Here is a 20,705-nt window from a genome sequence, read left to right as displayed (position 1 = left end):
CATCCTCATATTTAAAATCAGATGTATTGTCCTGCGGTTTTCACCATGCCCTTCTGTGGTGCTAGGCTCCCGTTTCTTTGGTGCGGTGTGGTTCTGGCGGACTTTCGAGGAAACGGTTTCTGGTGATCGTGGGCTACAACGTGACCGTTGAAAAATCCTCTCTAACGTTCAAAGAATAGCTGGTAGAAAGAAAAAAGACACTTCGCATTGATTTCACTGGATATGATACTACGACGACTCTCGACTGCAATCTGGGAGCCTTTTAGACATTCAGCCCAGTTTGCAGACATCGTATAATTCGGCCAGTCTAGAGCTATCTTGCGACCGACGAGGAAATAACTCGCCCACCATCGAGACCATCACTCCAAATTGATACATTTCTGGGGCTTCTTTATGTTGACCAACGCCGTCAATTTACTGCAATGGATTTACTCATTCAGCACATTCCTCCACTCCACCGTCTTGTTGGCTGCTCCCTGCAATTTCAAAATCGACAAAAACGAAATGTTAATTGTGCCTTCTGGTTTCCTATGCGTACATCAGTGTAGAATGGAAGGGCAACCGGAAATATCGAAAACAAATGAACTGCTTCCTCAGAGCTCATCGGATCCAAGGTACCAGTCGATATGGGTTGGGATGGTGCGTATGAAAATCACTGATATTATCCTGTGCAAAGATGTTTGTTCCTTTATAGAATAGTAGTTTTGTGCTACCACCTATTGCCGGCCTTATATGCATCCGCAAAGAAGAGCAGAAAATGTGTTGAACAAGCCCTTTCATAGAAGAGTAATCCTTCGCAGAATGCTGAGTGCATTGCTGAATAGAACAGCACAATGAGTGACTCGTTTGCTTCATGGTTTCTTCCCACAAGCAATCACTCAGGAGGAAAAAGAAAAAAAACGGTACCACACGGAAAAAGCCATCGCATGCTACTGCCCCGACCCACGCACCCGCAAGTCATAACCGCCGCGCTTCATAGCGTAGAGGTTGCAGAGACGCGCACCTTGGCACCAAAAACTCCTGAGAGTAAGGAACAACGGCTACGCAGATCCAGGTCAGATCTTGCATTGCCATCTCAACTGGGCTTTTCGACCAGCTTGCCAAGCATCTGCAGGGACGAAAATGTCAGCCACCTCGCTTTGGTCTACAGATATTGCACATCTGTTCAGTGATCGAAAAACAAACAGGTTTGACAGTTATACGCTTATTGCATGTAGGGAAATCCATATTCAGAAAAATCGCGGCATTTAGTCTTTTTTCTTTCTCTCCTCAGGCTTAACCTGATGATTCGAATGACTGAGCTCTGATGGAGACTCGGAGCCTTCTCGTTGTTTCGCAGACTTTCGGGCAGCGCACTGTGTTCTTCAATTGGCTTCTGCCTGGGCTTTCAATCTTCCCTGGTTCTGCACGGAGAGTCTGTTGTTTCCTTCTTCGAGAACGTCAAGACCGGCAGATGCCCTCCGGGGTGGTGGTGAAGAGAAACCTGGGAAGAAACCTGGGAAGAAACCTGGGAAGAAACCTCGGAAGAACCAGGTGTAGTCTCAAGCAATTTTTCGTAGCCAGGCGTTGTCTTTACTCCTGCAGCTTCCAGCGTACAGCGAGCAGTCTAGGGTTTCTGCTCCGCGATGTCGCTGATTCAGAGCCTCCTCGCGCCCCTAGACGATTTGTGATTCCTGTGATTTGAGTCCTCAGGGTCGCACCCAGATTTCCATACGAAGGCGCTTTCTCAACTCTGGTTTTCAGTCTTTGGAACACATTCATGGATGCGTTCAACTCTCCATCAAAGAAAATGGAAGAGGTATTGCCATCGTGGCTTTCCGGTGTTCGAATGGAAAAAACAATCGTAGAATTTCCAAGCGTCAAGAGGCTTGAAGCAGCCGATTTAAACTCACCACCTGCGGACATTGTAGGAAGATATGTGCGGTGTTTTTGCTGTGGATTCACACATTCCTAAAAACGACTTCGAATCTAGTGATTGAGCTGCTCAACGTTTTTGGCACTGTGCAGCAAACATTCATCTTCCCTGAAAATTGATGATTAGAAGTTTAAACAATAGAAAAAGTTTTAAATTGAATAGAGTCTAGAGTATAAGACTGTGGAGGGGCTACATCAACGGCGTGCTTGGCGGAAGCCTGCAAGCGAGAGAGGAGATAATCAAAATCCCAACGTTTTCAGATCTTACTGTGTTTTCGAGAGGGGACCTTCCACCCTTCTTCCTCTCGATACGTGGGCACCTCCAAAATGACTTTTCGGCCGTTGAAATAGTTAACTGAGAGGAACCTCTCTTCCTGACCTAGATTGGCCAGCCTGGAGAACAGAACACTGCTCAAAAGCTTCCAGCATGTCACTGAACTTACGAGCATCTCCGGCTAGTCCTTCGCTTGCTGGGGTATCGCCAGCCGGAGTCTTCTTCTCTGACAGTCATCGGCTCCACGTATCTTCGCCCCTTGAAGTAAAAAACGCCGACAATTTGTGGATTCATTCTCGTAGACTCTCTATTTTATATCAGATCTGACGGTACCGTCCCAGACGATAGACCTCTAAAAATTGTGCCGCCATTAGATGTACAGATGTTTGGTGTGCCCCAACTCAGGGTTGCAAAAGCACAGTAAGTGTTCACGGAGGTTGGGGTTCTGATTACCTTCCTCGTTCGCCCTTCCTTCTACTTCGATTTCTTCAAGTAAGAAGAGATGTGCGGTGTTTTTGCTGTGGATTCACACATTCCTAAAAACGACTTCGAATCTAGTGATTGAGCTGCTCAACGTTTTTGGCACTGTGCAGCAAACATTCATCTTCCCTGAAAATTGATGATTAGAAGTTTAAACAATAGAAAAAGTTTTAAATTGAATAGAGTCTAGAGTATAAGACTGTGGAGGGGCTACATCAACGGCGTGCTTCGCGGAAGCCTGCAGGCGAGAGAGGAGATAATCAAAATCCCAACGTTTTCAGATCTTACTGTGTTTTCGAGAGGGGACCTTCCACCCTTCTTCCTCTCGATACGTGGGCACCTCCAAAATGACTTTTCGGCCGTTGAAATAGTTAACTGAGAAGAACCTCTCTTCCTGACCTAGATTGGCCAGCCTGGAGAACAGAACACTGCTCAAAAGCTTCCAGCATGTCACTGAACTTACGAGCATCTCCGGCTAGTCCTTCGCTTGCTGGGGTATCGCCAGCCGGAGTCTTCTTCTCTGACAGTCATCGGCTCCACGTATCTTCGCCCCTTGAAGTAAAAAACGCCGACAATTTGTGGATTCTACCGTACCGTCCCAGACGATAGACCTCTAAAAATTGTGCCGCCATTAGATGTACAGATGTTTGGTGTGCCCCAACTATCAACGGCGTGCTTCGCGGAAGCCTGCAGGCGAGAGAGGAGATAATCAAAATCCCAACGTTTTCAGATCTTACTGTGTTTTCGAGAGGGGACCTTCCACCCTTCTTCCTCTCGATACGTGGGCACCTCCAAAATGACTTTTCGGCCGTTGAAATAGGTGACATGCTGGAAGCTTTTGAGCAGTGTTCTGTTCTCCAGGCTGGCCAATCTAGGTCAGGAAGAGAGGTTAGCCGATGACTGTCAGAGAAGAAGACTCCGGCTCAGGGTTGCAAAAGCACAGTAAGTGTTCACGGAGGTTGGGGTTCTGATTACCTTCCTCGTTCGCCCTTCCTTCTACTTCGATTTCTTCAAGTAAGAAGAGATGTGCGGTGTTTTTGCTGTGGATTCACACATTCCTAAAAACGACTTCGAATCTAGTGATTGAGCTGCTCAACGTTTTTGGCACTGTGCAGCAAGCATTCATCTTCCCTGAAAATTGATGATTAGAAGTTTAAACAATAGAAAAAGTTTTAAATTGAATAGAGTCTAGAGTATAAGACTGTGGAGGGGCTACATCAACGGCGTGCTTCGCGGAAGCCTGCAGGCGAGAGAGGAGATAATCAAAATCCCAACGTTTTCAGATCTTACTGTGTTTTCGAGAGGGGACCTTCCACCCTTCTTCCTCTCGATACGTGGGCACCTCCAAAATGACTTTTCGGCCGTTGAAATAGGTGACATGCTGGAAGCTTTTGAGCAGTGTTCTGTTCTCCAGGCTGGCCAATCTAGGTCAGGAAGAGAGGTTAGCCGATGACTGTCAGAGAAGAAGACTCCGGCTCAGGGTTGCAAAAGCACAGTAAGTGTTCACGGAGGTTGGGGTTCTGATTACCTTCCTCGTTCGCCCTTCCTTCTACTTCGATTTCTTCAAGTAAGAAGAGATGTGCGGTGTTTTTGCTGTGGATTCACACATTCCTAAAAACGACTTCGAATCTAGTGATTGAGCTGCTCAACGTTTTTGGCACTGTGCAGCAAACATTCATCTTCCCTGAAAATTGATGATTAGAAGTTTAAACAATAGAAAAAGTTTTAAATTGAATAGAGTCTAGAGTATAAGACTGTGGAGGGGGCTACATCAACGGCGTGCTTGGCGGAAGCCTGCAAGCGAGAGAGGAGATAATCAAAATCCCAACGTTTTCAGATCTTACTGTGTTTTCGAGAGGGGACCTTCCACCCTTCTTCCTCTCGATACGTGGGCACCTCCAAAATGACTTTTCGGCCATTGAAATAGTTAACTGAGAAGAACCTCTCTTCCTGAACTAGATTGGCCAGCCTGGAGAACAGAACACTGCTCAAAAGCTTCCAGCATGTCGAGACTGTCCGATTTGAATCTGTTTGATAGATCATCTTACGAGCATCTCCGGCTAGTCCTTCGCTTGCTGGGGTATCGCCAGCCGGAGTCTTCTTCTCTGACAGTCATCGGCTCCACGTATCTTCGCCCCTTGAAGTAGAAAACGCCGACAATTTGTGGATTCATTCTCGTAGACTCTCTATTTTATATCAGATCTGACGGTACCGTCCCAGACGATAGACCTCTAAAAATTGTGCCGCCATTAGATGTACAGATGTTTGGTGTGCCCCAACTCAGGGTTGCAAAAGCACAGTAAGTGTTCACGGAGGTTGGGGTTCTGATTATCTTCCTCGTTCGCCCTTCCTTCTACTTCGATTTCTTCAAGTAAGAAGAGGTGTGCGGTGTTTTTGCTGTGGATTCACACATTCCTAAAAACGACTTCGAATCTAGTGATTGAGCTGCTCAACGTTTTTGGCACTGTGCAGCAAACATTCATCTTCCCTGAAAATTGATGATTAGAAGTTTAAACAATAGAAAAAGTTTTAAATTGAATAGAGTCTAGAGTATAAGACTGTGGAGGGGGCTACATCAACGGCGTGCTTGGCGAAAACCTGCAAGCGGTAGAGGAGATAATCAAAATCCCAACGTTTTCAGATGCTTACTGTGTTTTCAAGAGGGGACCTTCCACCCTTCTTCCTCTCGATACGTGGGCACCTCCAAAATGACTTTTCGGCCGTTGAAATAGTTAACTGAGAAAAACCTCTCTTCCTGACCTAGATTGGCCAGCCTGGAGAACAGAACACTGCTCAAAAGCTTCCAGCATGTCACTGAACTTCCGAGCATCTCCGGCTAGTCCTTCGTTTGCTGGGGTATCGCCAGCCGGAGTCTTCTTCTCTGACAGTACGTATCTTCGCCCCTTGAAGTAAAAAACGCCGACAATTTGTGGATTCATTCTCGTAGACTCTCTAGTTTATATCAGATCTGACGGTACCGTCCCAGACGATAGACCTCTAAAAATTGTGCTGCCATTAGATGTACAGATGTTTGGTGTGCCCCAACTCAGGGTTGCAAAAGCACAGTAAGTGTTCACAGAGGTTGGGGTTCTGATTACCTTCCTCGTTCGCCCTTCCTTCTACTTCGATTTCTTCAAGTAAGAAGAGATGTGCGGTGTTTTTGCTGTGGATTCACACATTCCTAAAAACGACTTCGAATCTAGTGATTGAGCTGCTCAACGTTTTTGGCACTGTGCAGCAAACATTCATCTTCCCTGAAAATTGATGATTAGAAGTTTAAACAATAGAAAAAGTTTTAAATTGAATAGAGTCTAGAGTATAAGACTGTGGAGGGGGCTACATCAACGGCGTGCTTGGCGGAAGCCTGCAAGCGAGAGAGGAGATAATCAAAATCCCAACGTTTTCAGATCTTACTGTGTTTTCGAGAGGGGACCTTCCACCCTTCTTCCTCTCGATACGTGGGCACCTCCAAAATGACTTTTCGGCCATTGAAATAGTTAACTGAGAAGAACCTCTCTTCCTGACCTAGATTGGCCAGCCTGGAGAACAGAACACTGCTCAAAAGCTTCCAGCATGTCACTGAACTTACGAGCATCTCCGGCTAGTCCTTCGCTTGCTGGGGTATCGCCAGCCGGAGTCTTCTTCTCTGACAGTCATCGGCTCCACGTATCTTCGCCCCTTGAAGTAAAAAACGCCGACAATTTGTGGATTCATTCTCGTAGACTCTCTTTTATATCAGATCTGACGGTACCGTCCCAGACGATAGACCTCTAAAAATTGTGCCGCCATTAGATGTACAGATGTTTGGTGTGCCCCAACTCAGGGTTGCAAAAGCACAGTAAGTGTTCACCGGAGGTTGGGGTTCTGATTACCTTCCTCGTTCGCCCTTCCTTCTACTTCGATTTCTTCAAGTAAGAAGAGATGTGCGGTGTTTTTGCTGTGGATTCACACATTCCTAAAAACGACTTCGAATCTAGTGATTGAGCTGCTCAACGTTTTTGGCACTGTGCAGCAAACATTCATCTTCCCTGAAAATTGATGATTAGAAGTTTAAACAATAGAAAAAGTTTTAAATTGAATAGAGTCTAGAGTATAAGACTGTGGAGGGGGCTACATCAACGGCGTGCTTGGCGGAAGCCTGCAAGCGAGAGAGGAGATAATCAAAATCCCAACGTTTTCAGATCTTACTGTGTTTTCGAGAGGGGACCTTCCACCCTTCTTCCTCTCGATACGTGGGCACCTCCAAAATGACTTTTCGGCCATTGAAATAGTTAACTGAGAAGAACCTCTCTTCCTGAACTAGATTGGCCAGCCTGGAGAACAGAACACTGCTCAAAAGCTTCCAGCATGTCACTGAACTTACGAGCATCTCCGGCTAGTCCTTCGCTTGCTGGGGTATCGCCAGCCGGAGTCTTCTTCTCTGACAGTCATCGGCTCATTCTCGTAGACTCTCTATTTTATATCAGATCTGACGGTACCGTCCCAGACGATAGACGTCTAAAAATTGTGCCGCCATTAGATGTACAGATGTTTGGTGTGCCCCAACTCAGGGTTGCAAAAGCACAGTAAGTGTTCACGGAGGTTGGGGTTCTGATTATCTTCCTCGTTCGCCCTTCCTTCTACTTCGATTTCTTCAAGTAAGAAGAGATGTGCGGTGTTTTTGCTGTGGATTCACACATTCCTAAAAACGACTTCGAATCTAGTGATTGAGCTGCTCAACGTTTTTGGCACTGTGCAGCAAACATTCATCTTCCCTGAAAATTGATGATTAGAAGTTTAAAACAATAGAAAAAGTTTTAAATTGAATAGAGTCTAGAGTATAAGTCTGTGGAGGGGCTACATCAACGGCGGTGCTTGGCGGAAGCCTGCAAGCGAGAGAGGAGATAATCCAAATCCCAACGTTTTCAGATCTTACTGTGTTTTCGAGAGGGGACCTTCCACCCTTCTTCCCTCTCGATACGTGGGCACCTCCAAAATGACTTTTCGGCCGTTGAAATAGTTAACTGAGAAGAACCTTTCTTCCTGAACTAGATTGGCCAGCCTGGAGAATAGAACACTGCTCAAAAGCTTCCAGCATGTCACTGAACTTACGAGCATCTCCGGCTAGTCCTTCGCTTGCTGGGGTATCGCCAGCCGGAGTCTTCTTCTCTGACAGTCATCGGCTCCACGTATCTTCGCCCCTTGAAGTAGAAAACGCCGGACAATTTGTGGATTCAGACTCTCTATTTTATATCAGATCTGACGGTACCGTCCCAGACGATAGACCTCTAAAAATTGTGCCGCCATTAGATGTACAGATGTTTGGTGTGCCCCAACTCAGGGTTGCAAAAGCACAGTAAGTGTTCACGGAGGGTTGGGGTTCTGATTACCTTCCTCGTTCGCCCTTCCTTCTACTTCGATTTCTTCAAGTAAGAAGAGATGTGCGGTGTTTTTTGCTGTGGATTCACACATTCCTAAAAACGACTTCGAATCTAGTGATTGAGCTGCTCAACGTTTTTGGCACTGTGCAGCAAACATTCATCTTCCCTGAAAATTGGTGATTAGAAGTTTAAACAATAGAAAAAGTTTTAAATTGAATAGAGTCTAGAATATAAGACTGTGGAGGGGCTACATCAACGGCGTGCTTGGCGGAAGCCTGCAAGCGAGAGAGGAGATAATCAAAATCCCAACGTTTTCAGATCTTACTGTGTATTCGAGAGGGGACCTTCCACCCTTCTTCCTCTCGATACGTGGGCACCTCCAAAATGACTTTTCGGCCATTGAAATAGTTAACTGAGAAGAACCTCTCTTCCTGACCTAGATTGGCCAGCCTGGAGAACAGAACACTGCTCAAAAGCTTCCAGCATGTCACTGAACTTACGAGCATCTCCGGCTAGTCCTTCGCTTGCTGGGGTATCGCCAGCCGGAGTCTTCTTCTCTGACAGTCATCGGCTCCACGTATCTTCGCCCCTTGAAGTAAAAAAACGCCGACAATTTGTGGATTCATTCTCGTAGACTCTCTATTTTATATCAGATCTGACGGTACCGTCCCCAGACGATAGACGTCTAAAAATTGTGCCGCCATTAGATGTACAGATGTTTGGTGTGCCCCAACTCAGGGTTGCAAAAGCACAGTAAGTGTTCACGGAGGTTGGGGTTCTGATTATCTTCCTCGTTCGCCCTTCCTTCTACTTCGATTTCTTCAAGTAAGAAGAGATGTGCGGTGTTTTTGCTGTGGATTCACACATTCCTAAAAACGACTTCGAATCTAGTGATTGAGCTGCTCAACGTTTTTGGCACTGTGCAGCAAACATTCATCTTCCCTGAAAATTGGTGATTAGAAGTTTAAACAATAGAAAAAGTTTTAAATTGAATAGAGTCTAGAGTATAAGACTGTGGAGGGGGCTACATCAACGGCGTGCTTGGCGGAAGCCTGCAAGCGAGAGAGGAGATAATCAAAATCCCAACGTTTTCAGATCTTACTGTGTTTTCGAGAGGGGACCTTCCACCCTTCTTCCTCTCGATAACGTGGGCACCTCCAAAAATGACTTTTCGGCCATTGAAATAGTTAACTGAGAAGAACCTTTCTTCCTGAACTAGATTGGCCAGCCTGGAGAATAGAACACTGCTCAAAAGCTTCCAGCATGTCACTGAACTTACGAGCATCTCCGGCTAGTCCTTCGCTTGCTGGGGTATCGCCAGCCGGAGTCTTCTTCTCTGACAGTCATCGGCTCCACGTATCTTCGCCCCTTGAAGTAGAAAACGCCGACAATTTTGTGGATTCATTCTCGTAGACTCTCTATTTTATATCAGATCTGACGGTACTAAAAATTGTGCCGCCATTAGATGTACAGATGTTTGGTGTGCCCCAACTCAGGGTTGCAAAAGCACAGTAAGTGTTCACGGAGGTTGGGGTTCTGATTACCTTCCTCGTTCGCCCTTCCTTCTACTTCGATTTCTTCAAGTAAGAAGAGATGTGCGGTGTTTTTGCTGTGGATTCACACATTCCTAAAAACGACTTCGAATCTAGTGATTGAGCTGCTCAACGTTTTTGGCACTGTGCAGCAAAACATTCATCTTCCCTGAAAATTGATGATTAGAAGTTTAAACAATAGAAAAAGTTTTAAATTGAATAGAGTCTAGAATATAAGACTGTGGAGGGGCTACATCAACGGCGTGCTTGGCGGAAGCCTGCAAGCGAGAGAGGAGATAATCAAAATCCCTTTTCAGATCTTACTGTGTTTTCGAGAGGGGACCTTCCACCCTTCTTCCTCTCGATACGTGGGCACCTCCAAAATGACTTTTCGGCCGTTGAAATAGTTAACTGAGAAGAACCTCTCTTCCTGACCTAGATTGGCCAGCCTGGAGAACAGAACACTGCTCAAAAGCTTCCAGCATGTCACTGAACTTACGAGCATCTCCGGCTAGTCCTTCGCTTGCTGGGGTATCGCCAGCCTTCTCTGACAGTCATCGGCTCCACGTATCTTCGCCCCTTGAAGTAAAAAACGCCGACAATTTGTGGATTCATTCTCGTAGACTCTCTATTTTATATCAGATCTGACGGTACCGTCCCAGACGATAGACCTCTAAAAATTGTGCCGCCATTAGATGTACAGATGTTTGGTGTGCCCCAACTCAGGGTGGCAAAAGCACAGTAAGTGTTCACGTTGGGGTTCTGATTACCTTCCTCGTTCGCCCTTCCTTCTACTTCGATTTCTTCAAGTAAGAAGAGATGTGCGGTGTTTTTGCTGTGGATTCACACATTCCTAAAAACGACTTCGAATCTAGTGATTGAGCTGCTCAACGTTTTTGGCACTGTGCAGCAAATCTTTCCTGAAAATTGGTGATTAGAAGTTTAAACAATAGAAAAAGTTTTAAATTGAATAGAGTCTAGAGTATAAGACTGTGGAGGGGGCTACATCAACGGCGTGCTTGGCGGAAGCCTGCAAGCGAGAGAGGAGATAATCAAAATCCCAACGTTTTCAGATCTTACTGTGTTTTCGAGAGGGGACCTTCCACCCTTCTTCCTCTCGATACGTGGGCACCTCCAAAATGACTTTTCGGCCGTTGAAATAGTTAACTGAGAAGAACCTCTCTTCCTGACCTAGATTGGCCAGCCTGGAGAACAGAACACTGCTCAAAAGCTTCCAGCATGTCACTGAACTTACGAGCATCTCCGGCTAGTCCTTCGCTTGCTGGGGTATCGCCAGCCGGAGTCTTCTTCTCTGACAGTCATCGGCTCCACGTATCTTCGCCCCTTGAAGTAAAAAACGCCGACAATTTGTGGATTCATTCTCGTAGACTCTCTATTTTATATCAGATCTGACGGTACCGTCCCAGACGATAGACCTCTAAAAATTGTGCCGCCATTAGATGTACAGATGTTTGGTGTGCCCCAACTCAGGGTGGCAAAAGCACAGTAAGTGTTCACGTTGGGGTTCTGATTACCTTCCTCGTTCGCCCTTCCTTCTACTTCGATTTCTTCAAGTAAGAAGAGATGTGCGGTGTTTTTGCTGTGGATTCACACATTCCTAAAAACGACTTCGAATCTAGTGATTGAGCTGCTCAACGTTTTTGGCACTGTGCAGCAAACATTCATCTTCCCTGAAAATTGATGATTAGAAGTTTAAACAATAGAAAAAGTTTTAAATTGAATAGAGTCTAGAGTATAAGACTGTGGAGGGGGCTACATCAACGGCGTGCTTGGCGGAAGCCTGCAAGCGAGAGAGGAGATAATCAAAATCCCAACGTTTTCAGATCTTACTGTGTTTTCGAGAGGGGACCTTCCACCCTTCTTCCTCTCGATACGTGGGCACCTCCAAAATGACTTTTCGGCCATTGAAATAGTTAACTGAGAAGAACCTCTCTTCCTGAACTAGATTGGCCAGCCTGGAGAACAGAACACTGCTCAAAAGCTTCCAGCATGTCGAGACTGTCCGATTTGAATCTGTTTGATAGATCATCTTACGAGCATCTCCGGCTAGTCCTTCGCTTGCTGGGGTATCGCCAGCCGGAGTCTTCTTCTCTGACAGTCATCGGCTCCACGTATCTTCGCCCCTTGAAGTAGAAAACGCCGACAATTTGTGGATTCATTCTCGTAGACTCTCTATTTTATATCAGATCTGACGGTACCGTCCCAGACGATAGACCTCTAAAAATTGTGCCGCCATTAGATGTACAGATGTTTGGTGTGCCCCAACTCAGGGTTGCAAAAGCACAGTAAGTGTTCACGGAGGTTGGGGTTCTGATTATCTTCCTCGTTCGCCCTTCCTTCTACTTCGATTTCTTCAAGTAAGAAGAGGTGTGCGGTGTTTTTGCTGTGGATTCACACATTCCTAAAAACGACTTCGAATCTAGTGATTGAGCTGCTCAACGTTTTTGGCACTGTGCAGCAAACATTCATCTTCCCTGAAAATTGATGATTAGAAGTTTAAACAATACAAAAAGTTTTAAATTGAATAGAGTCTAGAGTACAAGACTGGGGAAGGGCTACATCAACGGCGTGCTTGGCGAAAACCTGCAAGCGGTAGAGGAGATAATCAAAATCCCAACGTTTTCAGATGCTTACTAGAGGGGACCTTCCACCCTTCTTCCTCTCGATACGTGGGCACCTCCAAAATGACTTTTCGGCCGTTGAAATAGTTAACTGAGAAGAACCTCTCTTCCTGACCTAGATTGGCCAGCCTGGAGAACAGAACCCTGCTCAAAAGCTTCCAGCATGTCACTGAACTTACGAGCATCTCCGGCTAGTCCTTCGCTTGCTGGGGTATCGCCAGCCGGAGTCTTCTTCTCTGACAGTCATCGGCTCCACGTATCTTCGCCCCTTGAAGTAAAAAACGCCGACAATTTGTGGATTCTACCGTACCGTCCCAGACGATAGACCTCTAAAAATTGTGCCGCCATTAGATGTACAGATGTTTGGTGTGCCCCAACTATCAACGGCGTGCTTCGCGGAAGCCTGCAGGCGAGAGAGGAGATAATCAAAATCCCAACGTTTTCAGATCTTACTGTGTTTTCGAGAGGGGACCTTCCACCCTTCTTCCTCTCGATACGTGGGCACCTCCAAAATGACTTTTCGGCCGTTGAAATAGTTAACTGAGAAGAACCTCTCTTCCTGACCTAGATTAGCCTGGAGAACAGAACACTGCTCAAAAGCTTCCAGCATGTCACTGAACTTACGAGCATCCCCGGCCTGCAGGCGAGAGAGGAGATAATCAAAATCCCAACGTTTTCAGATCTTACTGTGTTTTCGAGAGGGGACCTTCCACCCTTCTTCCTCTCGATACGTGGGCACCTCCAAAATGACTTTTCGGCCGTTGAAATAGGTGACATGCTGGAAGCTTTTGAGCAGTGTTCTGTTCTCCAGGCTGGCCAATCTAGGTCAGGAAGAGAGGTTAGCCGATGACTGTCAGAGAAGAAGACTCCGGCTCAGGGTTGCAAAAGCACAGTAAGTGTTCACGGAGGTTGGGGTTCTGATTATCTTCCTCGTTCGCCCTTCCTTCTACTTCGATTTCTTCAAGTAAGAAGAGGTGTGCGGTGTTTTTGCTGTGGATTCACACATTCCTAAAAACGACTTCGAATCTAGTGATTGAGCTGCTCAACGTTTTTGGCACTGTGCAGCAAACATTCATCTTCCCTGAAAATTGATGATTAGAAGTTTAAACAATACAAAAAGTTTTAAATTGAATAGAGTCTAGAGTACAAGACTGGGGAAGGGCTACATCAACGGCGTGCTTGGCGAAAACCTGCAAGCGGTAGAGGAGATAATCAAAATCCCAACGTTTTCAGATGCTTACTAGAGGGGACCTTCCACCCTTCTTCCTCTCGATACGTGGGCACCTCCAAAATGACTTTTCGGCCGTTGAAATAGTTAACTGAGAAGAACCTCTCTTCCTGACCTAGATTGGCCAGCCTGGAGAACAGAACCCTGCTCAAAAGCTTCCAGCATGTCACTGAACTTACGAGCATCTCCGGCTAGTCCTTCGCTTGCTGGGGTATCGCCAGCCGGAGTCTTCTTCTCTGACAGTCATCGGCTCCACGTATCTTCGCCCCTTGAAGTAAAAAACGCCGACAATTTGTGGATTCTACCGTACCGTCCCAGACGATAGACCTCTAAAAATTGTGCCGCCATTAGATGTACAGATGTTTGGTGTGCCCCAACTATCAACGGCGTGCTTCGCGGAAGCCTGCAGGCGAGAGAGGAGATAATCAAAATCCCAACGTTTTCAGATCTTACTGTGTTTTCGAGAGGGGACCTTCCACCCTTCTTCCTCTCGATACGTGGGCACCTCCAAAATGACTTTTCGGCCGTTGAAATAGTTAACTGAGAAGAACCTCTCTTCCTGACCTAGATTAGCCTGGAGAACAGAACACTGCTCAAAAGCTTCCAGCATGTCACTGAACTTACGAGCATCCCCGGCCTGCAGGCGAGAGAGGAGATAATCAAAATCCCAACGTTTTCAGATCTTACTGTGTTTTCGAGAGGGGACCTTCCACCCTTCTTCCTCTCGATACGTGGGCACCTCCAAAATGACTTTTCGGCCGTTGAAATAGGTGACATGCTGGAAGCTTTTGAGCAGTGTTCTGTTCTCCAGGCTGGCCAATCTAGGTCAGGAAGAGAGGTTAGCCGATGACTGTCAGAGAAGAAGACTCCGGCTCAGGGTTGCAAAAGCACAGTAAGTGTTCACGGAGGTTGGGGTTCTGATTACCTTCCTCGTTCGCCCTTCCTTCTACTTCGATTTCTTCAAGTAAGAAGAGATGTGCGGTGTTTTTGCTGTGGATTCACACATTCCTAAAAACGACTTCGAATCTAGTGATTGAGCTGCTCAACGTTTTTGGCACTGTGCAGCAAGCATTCATCTTCCCTGAAAATTGATGATTAGAAGTTTAAACAATAGAAAAAGTTTTAAATTGAATAGAGTCTAGAGTATAAGACTGTGGAGGGGCTACATCAACGGCGTGCTTCGCGGAAGCCTGCAGGCGAGAGAGGAGATAATCAAAATCCCAACGTTTTCAGATCTTACTGTGTTTTCGAGAGGGGACCTTCCACCCTTCTTCCTCTCGATACGTGGGCACCTCCAAAATGACTTTTCGGCCGTTGAAATAGTTAACTGAGAAGAACCTCTCTTCCTGAACTAGATTGGCCAGCCTGGAGAACAGAACACTGCTCAAAAGCTTCCAGCATGTCACTGAACTTACGAGCATCCCCGGCCTGCAGGCGAGAGAGGAGATAATCAAAATCCCAACGTTTTCAGATCTTACTGTGTTTTCGAGAGGGGACCTTCCACCCTTCTTCCTCTCGATACGTGGGCACCTCCAAAATGACTTTTCGGCCGTTGAAATAGGTGACATGCTGGAAGCTTTTGAGCAGTGTTCTGTTCTCCAGGCTGGCCAATCTAGGTCAGGAAGAGAGGTTAGCCGATGACTGTCAGAGAAGAAGACTCCGGCTCAGGGTTGCAAAAGCACAGTAAGTGTTCACGGAGGTTGGGGTTCTGATTACCTTCCTCGTTCGCCCTTCCTTCTACTTCGATTTCTTCAAGTAAGAAGAGATGTGCGGTGTTTTTGCTGTGGATTCACACATTCCTAAAAACGACTTCGAATCTAGTGATTGAGCTGCTCAACGTTTTTGGCACTGTGCAGCAAACATTCATCTTCCCTGAAAATTGATGATTAGAAGTTTAAACAATAGAAAAAGTTTTAAATTGAATAGAGTCTAGAGTATAAGACTGTGGAGGGGGCTACATCAACGGCGTGCTTGGCGGAAGCCTGCAAGCGAGAGAGGAGATAATCAAAATCCCAACGTTTTCAGATCTTACTGTGTTTTCGAGAGGGGACCTTCCACCCTTCTTCCTCTCGATACGTGGGCACCTCCAAAATGACTTTTCGGCCATTGAAATAGTTAACTGAGAAGAACCTCTCTTCCTGAACTAGATTGGCCAGCCTGGAGAACAGAACACTGCTCAAAAGCTTCCAGCATGTCGAGACTGTCCGATTTGAATCTGTTTGATAGATCATCTTACGAGCATCTCCGGCTAGTCCTTCGCTTGCTGGGGTATCGCCAGCCGGAGTCTTCTTCTCTGACAGTCATCGGCTCCACGTATCTTCGCCCCTTGAAGTAGAAAACGCCGACAATTTGTGGATTCATTCTCGTAGACTCTCTATTTTATATCAGATCTGACGGTACCGTCCCAGACGATAGACCTCTAAAAATTGTGCCGCCATTAGATGTACAGATGTTTGGTGTGCCCCAACTCAGGGTTGCAAAAGCACAGTAAGTGTTCACGGAGGTTGGGGTTCTGATTATCTTCCTCGTTCGCCCTTCCTTCTACTTCGATTTCTTCAAGTAAGAAGAGGTGTGCGGTGTTTTTGCTGTGGATTCACACATTCCTAAAAACGACTTCGAATCTAGTGATTGAGCTGCTCAACGTTTTTGGCACTGTGCAGCAAACATTCATCTTCCCTGAAAATTGATGATTAGAAGTTTAAACAATAGAAAAAGTTTTAAATTGAATAGAGTCTAGAGTATAAGACTGTGGAGGGGGCTACATCAACGGCGTGCTTGGCGAAAACCTGCAAGCGGTAGAGGAGATAATCAAAATCCCAACGTTTTCAGATGCTTACTGTGTTTTCAAGAGGGGACCTTCCACCCTTCTTCCTCTCGATACGTGGGCACCTCCAAAATGACTTTTCGGCCGTTGAAATAGTTAACTGAGAAAAACCTCTCTTCCTGACCTAGATTGGCCAGCCTGGAGAACAGAACACTGCTCAAAAGCTTCCAGCATGTCACTGAACTTCCGAGCATCTCCGGCTAGTCCTTCGTTTGCTGGGGTATCGCCAGCCGGAGTCTTCTTCTCTGACAGTACGTATCTTCGCCCCTTGAAGTAAAAAACGCCGACAATTTGTGGATTCATTCTCGTAGACTCTCTAGTTTATATCAGATCTGACGGTACCGTCCCAGACGATAGACCTCTAAAAATTGTGCTGCCATTAGATGTACAGATGTTTGGTGTGCCCCAACTCAGGGTTGCAAAAGCACAGTAAGTGTTCACAGAGGTTGGGGTTCTGATTACCTTCCTCGTTCGCCCTTCCTTCTACTTCGATTTCTTCAAGTAAGAAGAGATGTGCGGTGTTTTTGCTGTGGATTCACACATTCCTAAAAACGACTTCGAATCTAGTGATTGAGCTGCTCAACGTTTTTGGCACTGTGCAGCAAGCATTCATCTTCCCTGAAAATTGATGATTAGAAGTTTAAACAATAGAAAAAGTTTTAAATTGAATAGAGTCTAGAGTATAAGACTGTGGAGGGGGCTACATCAACGGCGTGCTTGGCGAAAACCTGCAAGCGGTAGAGGAGATAATCAAAATCCCAACGTTTTCAGATGCTTTACTGTGTTTTCAAGAGGGGACCTTCCACCCTTCTTCCTCTCGATACGTGGGCACCTCCAAAATGACTTTTCGGCCGTTGAAATAGTTAACTGAGAAAAGCCTCTCTTCCTGACCTAGATTGGCCAGCCTGGAGAATACAGAACACTGCTCAAAAGCTTCCAGCATGTCACTGAACTTCCGAGCATCTCCGGCTAGTCCTTCGCTTGCTGGGGTATCGCCAGCCGGAGTCTTCTTCTCTGACAGTCATCGGCTCCACGTATCTTCGCCCCTTGAAGTAAAAAACGCCGACAATTTGTGGATTCATTCTCGTAGACTCTCTATTTTATATCAGATCTGACGGTACCGTCCCAGACGATAGACCTCTAAAAATTGTGCCGCCATTAGATGTACAGATGTTTGGTGTGCCCCAACTCAGGGTTGCCAAAGCACAGTAAGGGTTCACGGAGGTTGGGGTTCTGATTACCTTCCTCGTTCGCCCCTCCTTCTACTTCGATTTCTTCAAGTAAGAAGAGATGTGCGGTGTTTTTGCTGTGGATTCACACATTCCTAAAAACGACTTCGAATCTAGTGATTGAGCTGCTCAACGTTTTTGGCACTGTGCAGCAAACATTCATCTTTCCTGAAAATTGGTGATTAGAAGTTTAAACAATAGAAAAAGTTTTAAATTGAATAGAGTCTAGAGTACAAGACTGGGGAGGGGCTACATCAACGGCGTGCTTGGCGAAAACCTGCAAGCGATAGAGGAGATAATCAAAATCCCAACGTTTTCAGATGCTTACTGTGTTTTCGAGAGGGGACCTTCCACCCTTCTTCCTCTCGATACGTGGGCACCTCCAAAATGACTTTTCGGCCGTTGAAATAGTTAACTGAGAAGAACCTCTCTTCCTGACTTAGATTGGCCAGCCTGGAGAACAGAACACTGCTCAAAAGCTTCCAGCATGTCACTGAACTTACGAGCATCTCCGGCTAGTCCTTCGCTTGCTAGGGTATCGCCAGCCGGAGTCTTCTTCTCTGACAGTCATCGGCTCCACGTATCTTCGCCCCTTGAAGTAAAAAACGCCGACAATTTGTGGATTCATTCTCGTAGACTCTCTATTTTATATCAGATCTGACGGTACCGTCCCAGACGATAGACCTCTAAAAATTGTGCCGCCATTAGATGTACAGATGTTTGGTGTGCCCCAACTCAGGGTTGCAAAAGCACAGTAAGGGTTCACGGAGGTTGGGGTTCTGATTACCTTCCTCGTTCGCCCCTCCTTCTACTTCGATTTCTTCAAGTAAGAAGAGATGTGCGGTGTTTTTGCTGTGGATTCACACATTCCTAAAAACGACTTCGAATCTAGTGATTGAGCTGCTCAACGTTTTTGGCACTGTGCAGCAAACATTCATCTTCCCTGAAAATTGATGATTAGAAGTTTAAACAATAGAAAAAGTTTTAAATTGAATAGAGTCTAGAGTATAAGTCTGTGGAGGGGCTACATCAACGGCGTGCTTGGCGGAAGCCTGCAAGCGAGAGAGGAGATAATCAAAATCCCAACGTTTTCAGATCTTACTGTGTTTTCGAGAGGGGACCTTCCACCCTTCTTCCTCTCGATACGTGGGCACCTCCAAAATGACTTTTCGGCCGTTGAAATAGTTAACTGAGAAGAACCTCTCTTCCTGACCTAGATTGGCCAGCCTGGAGAACAGAACACTGCTCAAAAGCTTCCAGCATGTCACTGAACTTACGAGCATCTCCGGCTAGTCCTTCGCTTGCTGGGGTATCGCCAGCCGGAGTCTTCTTCTCTGACAGTCATCGGCTCCACGTATCTTCGCCCCTTGAAGTAAAAAACGCCGACAATTTGTGGATTCATTCTCGTAGACTCTCTATTTTATATCAGATCTGACGGTACCGTCCCAGACGATAGACCTCTAAAAATTGTGCCGCCATTAGATGTACAGATGTTTGGTGTGCCCCAACTCAGGGTGGCAAAAGCACAGTAAGTGTTCACGTTGGGGTTCTGATTACCTTCCTCGTTCGCCCTTCCTTCTACTTCGATTTCTTCAAGTAAGAAGAGATGTGCGGTGTTTTTGCTGTGGATTCACACATTCCTAAAAACGACTTCGAATCTAGTGATTGAGCTGCTCAACGTTTTTGGCACTGTGCAGCAAACATTCATCTTCCCTGAAAATTGATGCAAACATTCATCTTCCCTGAAAATTGATGATTAGAAGTTTAAACAATAGAAAAAGTTTTAAATTGAATAGAGTCAAGAGTATAAGACTGTGGAGGGGGCTACATCAACGGCGTGCTTGGCGGAAGCCTGCAAGCGAGAGAGGAAGATAATCAAAATCCCAACGTTTTCAGATCTTTACTGTGTTTTCGAGAGGGGACCTTCCACCCTTCTTCCTCTCGATACGTGGGCACCTCCAAAATGACTTTTCGGCCATTGAAATAGTTAACTGAGAAGAACCTCTCTTCCTGAACTAGATTGGCCAGCCTGGAGAACAGAACACTGCTCAAAAGCTTCCAGCATGTCACTGAACTTACGAGCATCTCCGGCTAGTCCTTCGCTTGCTGGGGTATCGCCAGCCGGAGTCTTCTTCTCTGACAGTCACTCGGCTCATTCTCGTAGACTCTCTATTTTATATCAGATCTGACGGTACCGTCCCAGACGATAGACGTCTAAAAATTGTGCCGCCATTAGATGTACAGATGTTTGGTGTGCCCCAACTCAGGGTTGCAAAAGCACAGTAAGTGTTCACGGAGGTTGGGGTTCTGATTATCTTCCTCGTTCGCACCTTCCTTCTACTTCGATTTCTTCAAGTAAGAAGAGATGTGCGGTGTTTTTGCTGTGTAAGAAGAGATGTGCGGTGTTTTTTGCTGTGGATTCACACATTCCTAAAAACGACTTCGAATCTAGTGATTGAGCTGCTCAAACGTTTTTGGCACTGTGCAGCAAACATTCATCTTCCCTGAAAATTGATGATTAGAAGTTTAAACAATAGAAAAAGTTTTAAATTGAATAGAGTCTAGAGTATAAGACTGTGGAGGGGGCTACATCAACGGCGTGCTTGGCGGAAGCCTGCAAGCGAGAGAGGAGATAATCAAAATCCCAACGTTTTCAGATCTTACTGTGTTTTTCGAGAGGGGGACCTTCCACCCTTCTTCCTCTCGATACGTGGGCACCTCCAAAATGACTTTTCGGGCCGTTGAAATAGTTAACTGAGAAGAACCTTTCTTCCTGAACTAGATTGGCCAGCCTGGAGAATAGAACACTGCTCAAAAGCTTCCAGCATGTCACTGAACTTACGAGCATCTCCGGCTAGTCCTTCGCTTGCTGGGGTATCGCCAGCCGGAGTCTTCTTCTCTGACAGTCATCGGCTCCACGTATCTTCGCCCCCTTGAAGTAGAAAAACGCCGACAATTTGTGGATTCATTCTCGTAGACTCTCTATTTTATATCAGATTCTGACGGTACCGTCCCAGACGATAGACCTCTAAAAATTGTGCCGCCATTAGATGTACAGATGTTTGGTGTGCCCCAACTCAGGGTTGCAAAAGCACAGTAAGTGTTCACGGAGGTTTGGGGTTCTGATTACCTTCCTCGTTCGCCCTTCCTTCTACTTCGATTTCTTCAAGTAAGAAGAGATGTGCGGTGTTTTTGCTGTGGATTTCACACATTCCTAAAAAA

General features: G+C 46.0%; 1 protein-coding gene across 1 annotated transcript; it reads left to right on the top strand.

Annotated features, from left to right (window-relative positions):
- Window positions 1-1,789: 1,789 nt before the first annotated feature.
- On the top strand, window positions 1,790-19,765 carry LOC129616432 (uncharacterized; the record flags this gene model as incomplete). The annotated part of the gene is made up of 12 exons (XM_055532058.1): window positions 1,790-1,923; window positions 2,510-2,608; window positions 4,869-4,967; window positions 6,408-6,506; window positions 10,203-10,301; window positions 10,968-11,066; window positions 11,768-11,866; window positions 15,819-15,917; window positions 17,364-17,462; window positions 18,139-18,237; window positions 18,913-19,011; window positions 19,667-19,765. Coding segments are annotated over exons 1-12 (1,223 nt in total), but the record flags the coding sequence as incomplete, so codon positions are not given.
- Between the last annotated feature and the right edge of the window lie 940 nt (window positions 19,766-20,705).

This window comes from Condylostylus longicornis, unplaced genomic scaffold (genome assembly GCF_029603195.1).
Source record: "Condylostylus longicornis isolate FDR11 unplaced genomic scaffold, ASM2960319v2 ptg000204l, whole genome shotgun sequence".
In the NCBI taxonomy this organism is placed as follows: Eukaryota; Metazoa; Arthropoda; class Insecta; order Diptera; family Dolichopodidae; genus Condylostylus; species Condylostylus longicornis.
Note: the sequence above shows the minus strand (reverse complement) of the source record. Positions and strands in the feature narration are given on the sequence as shown.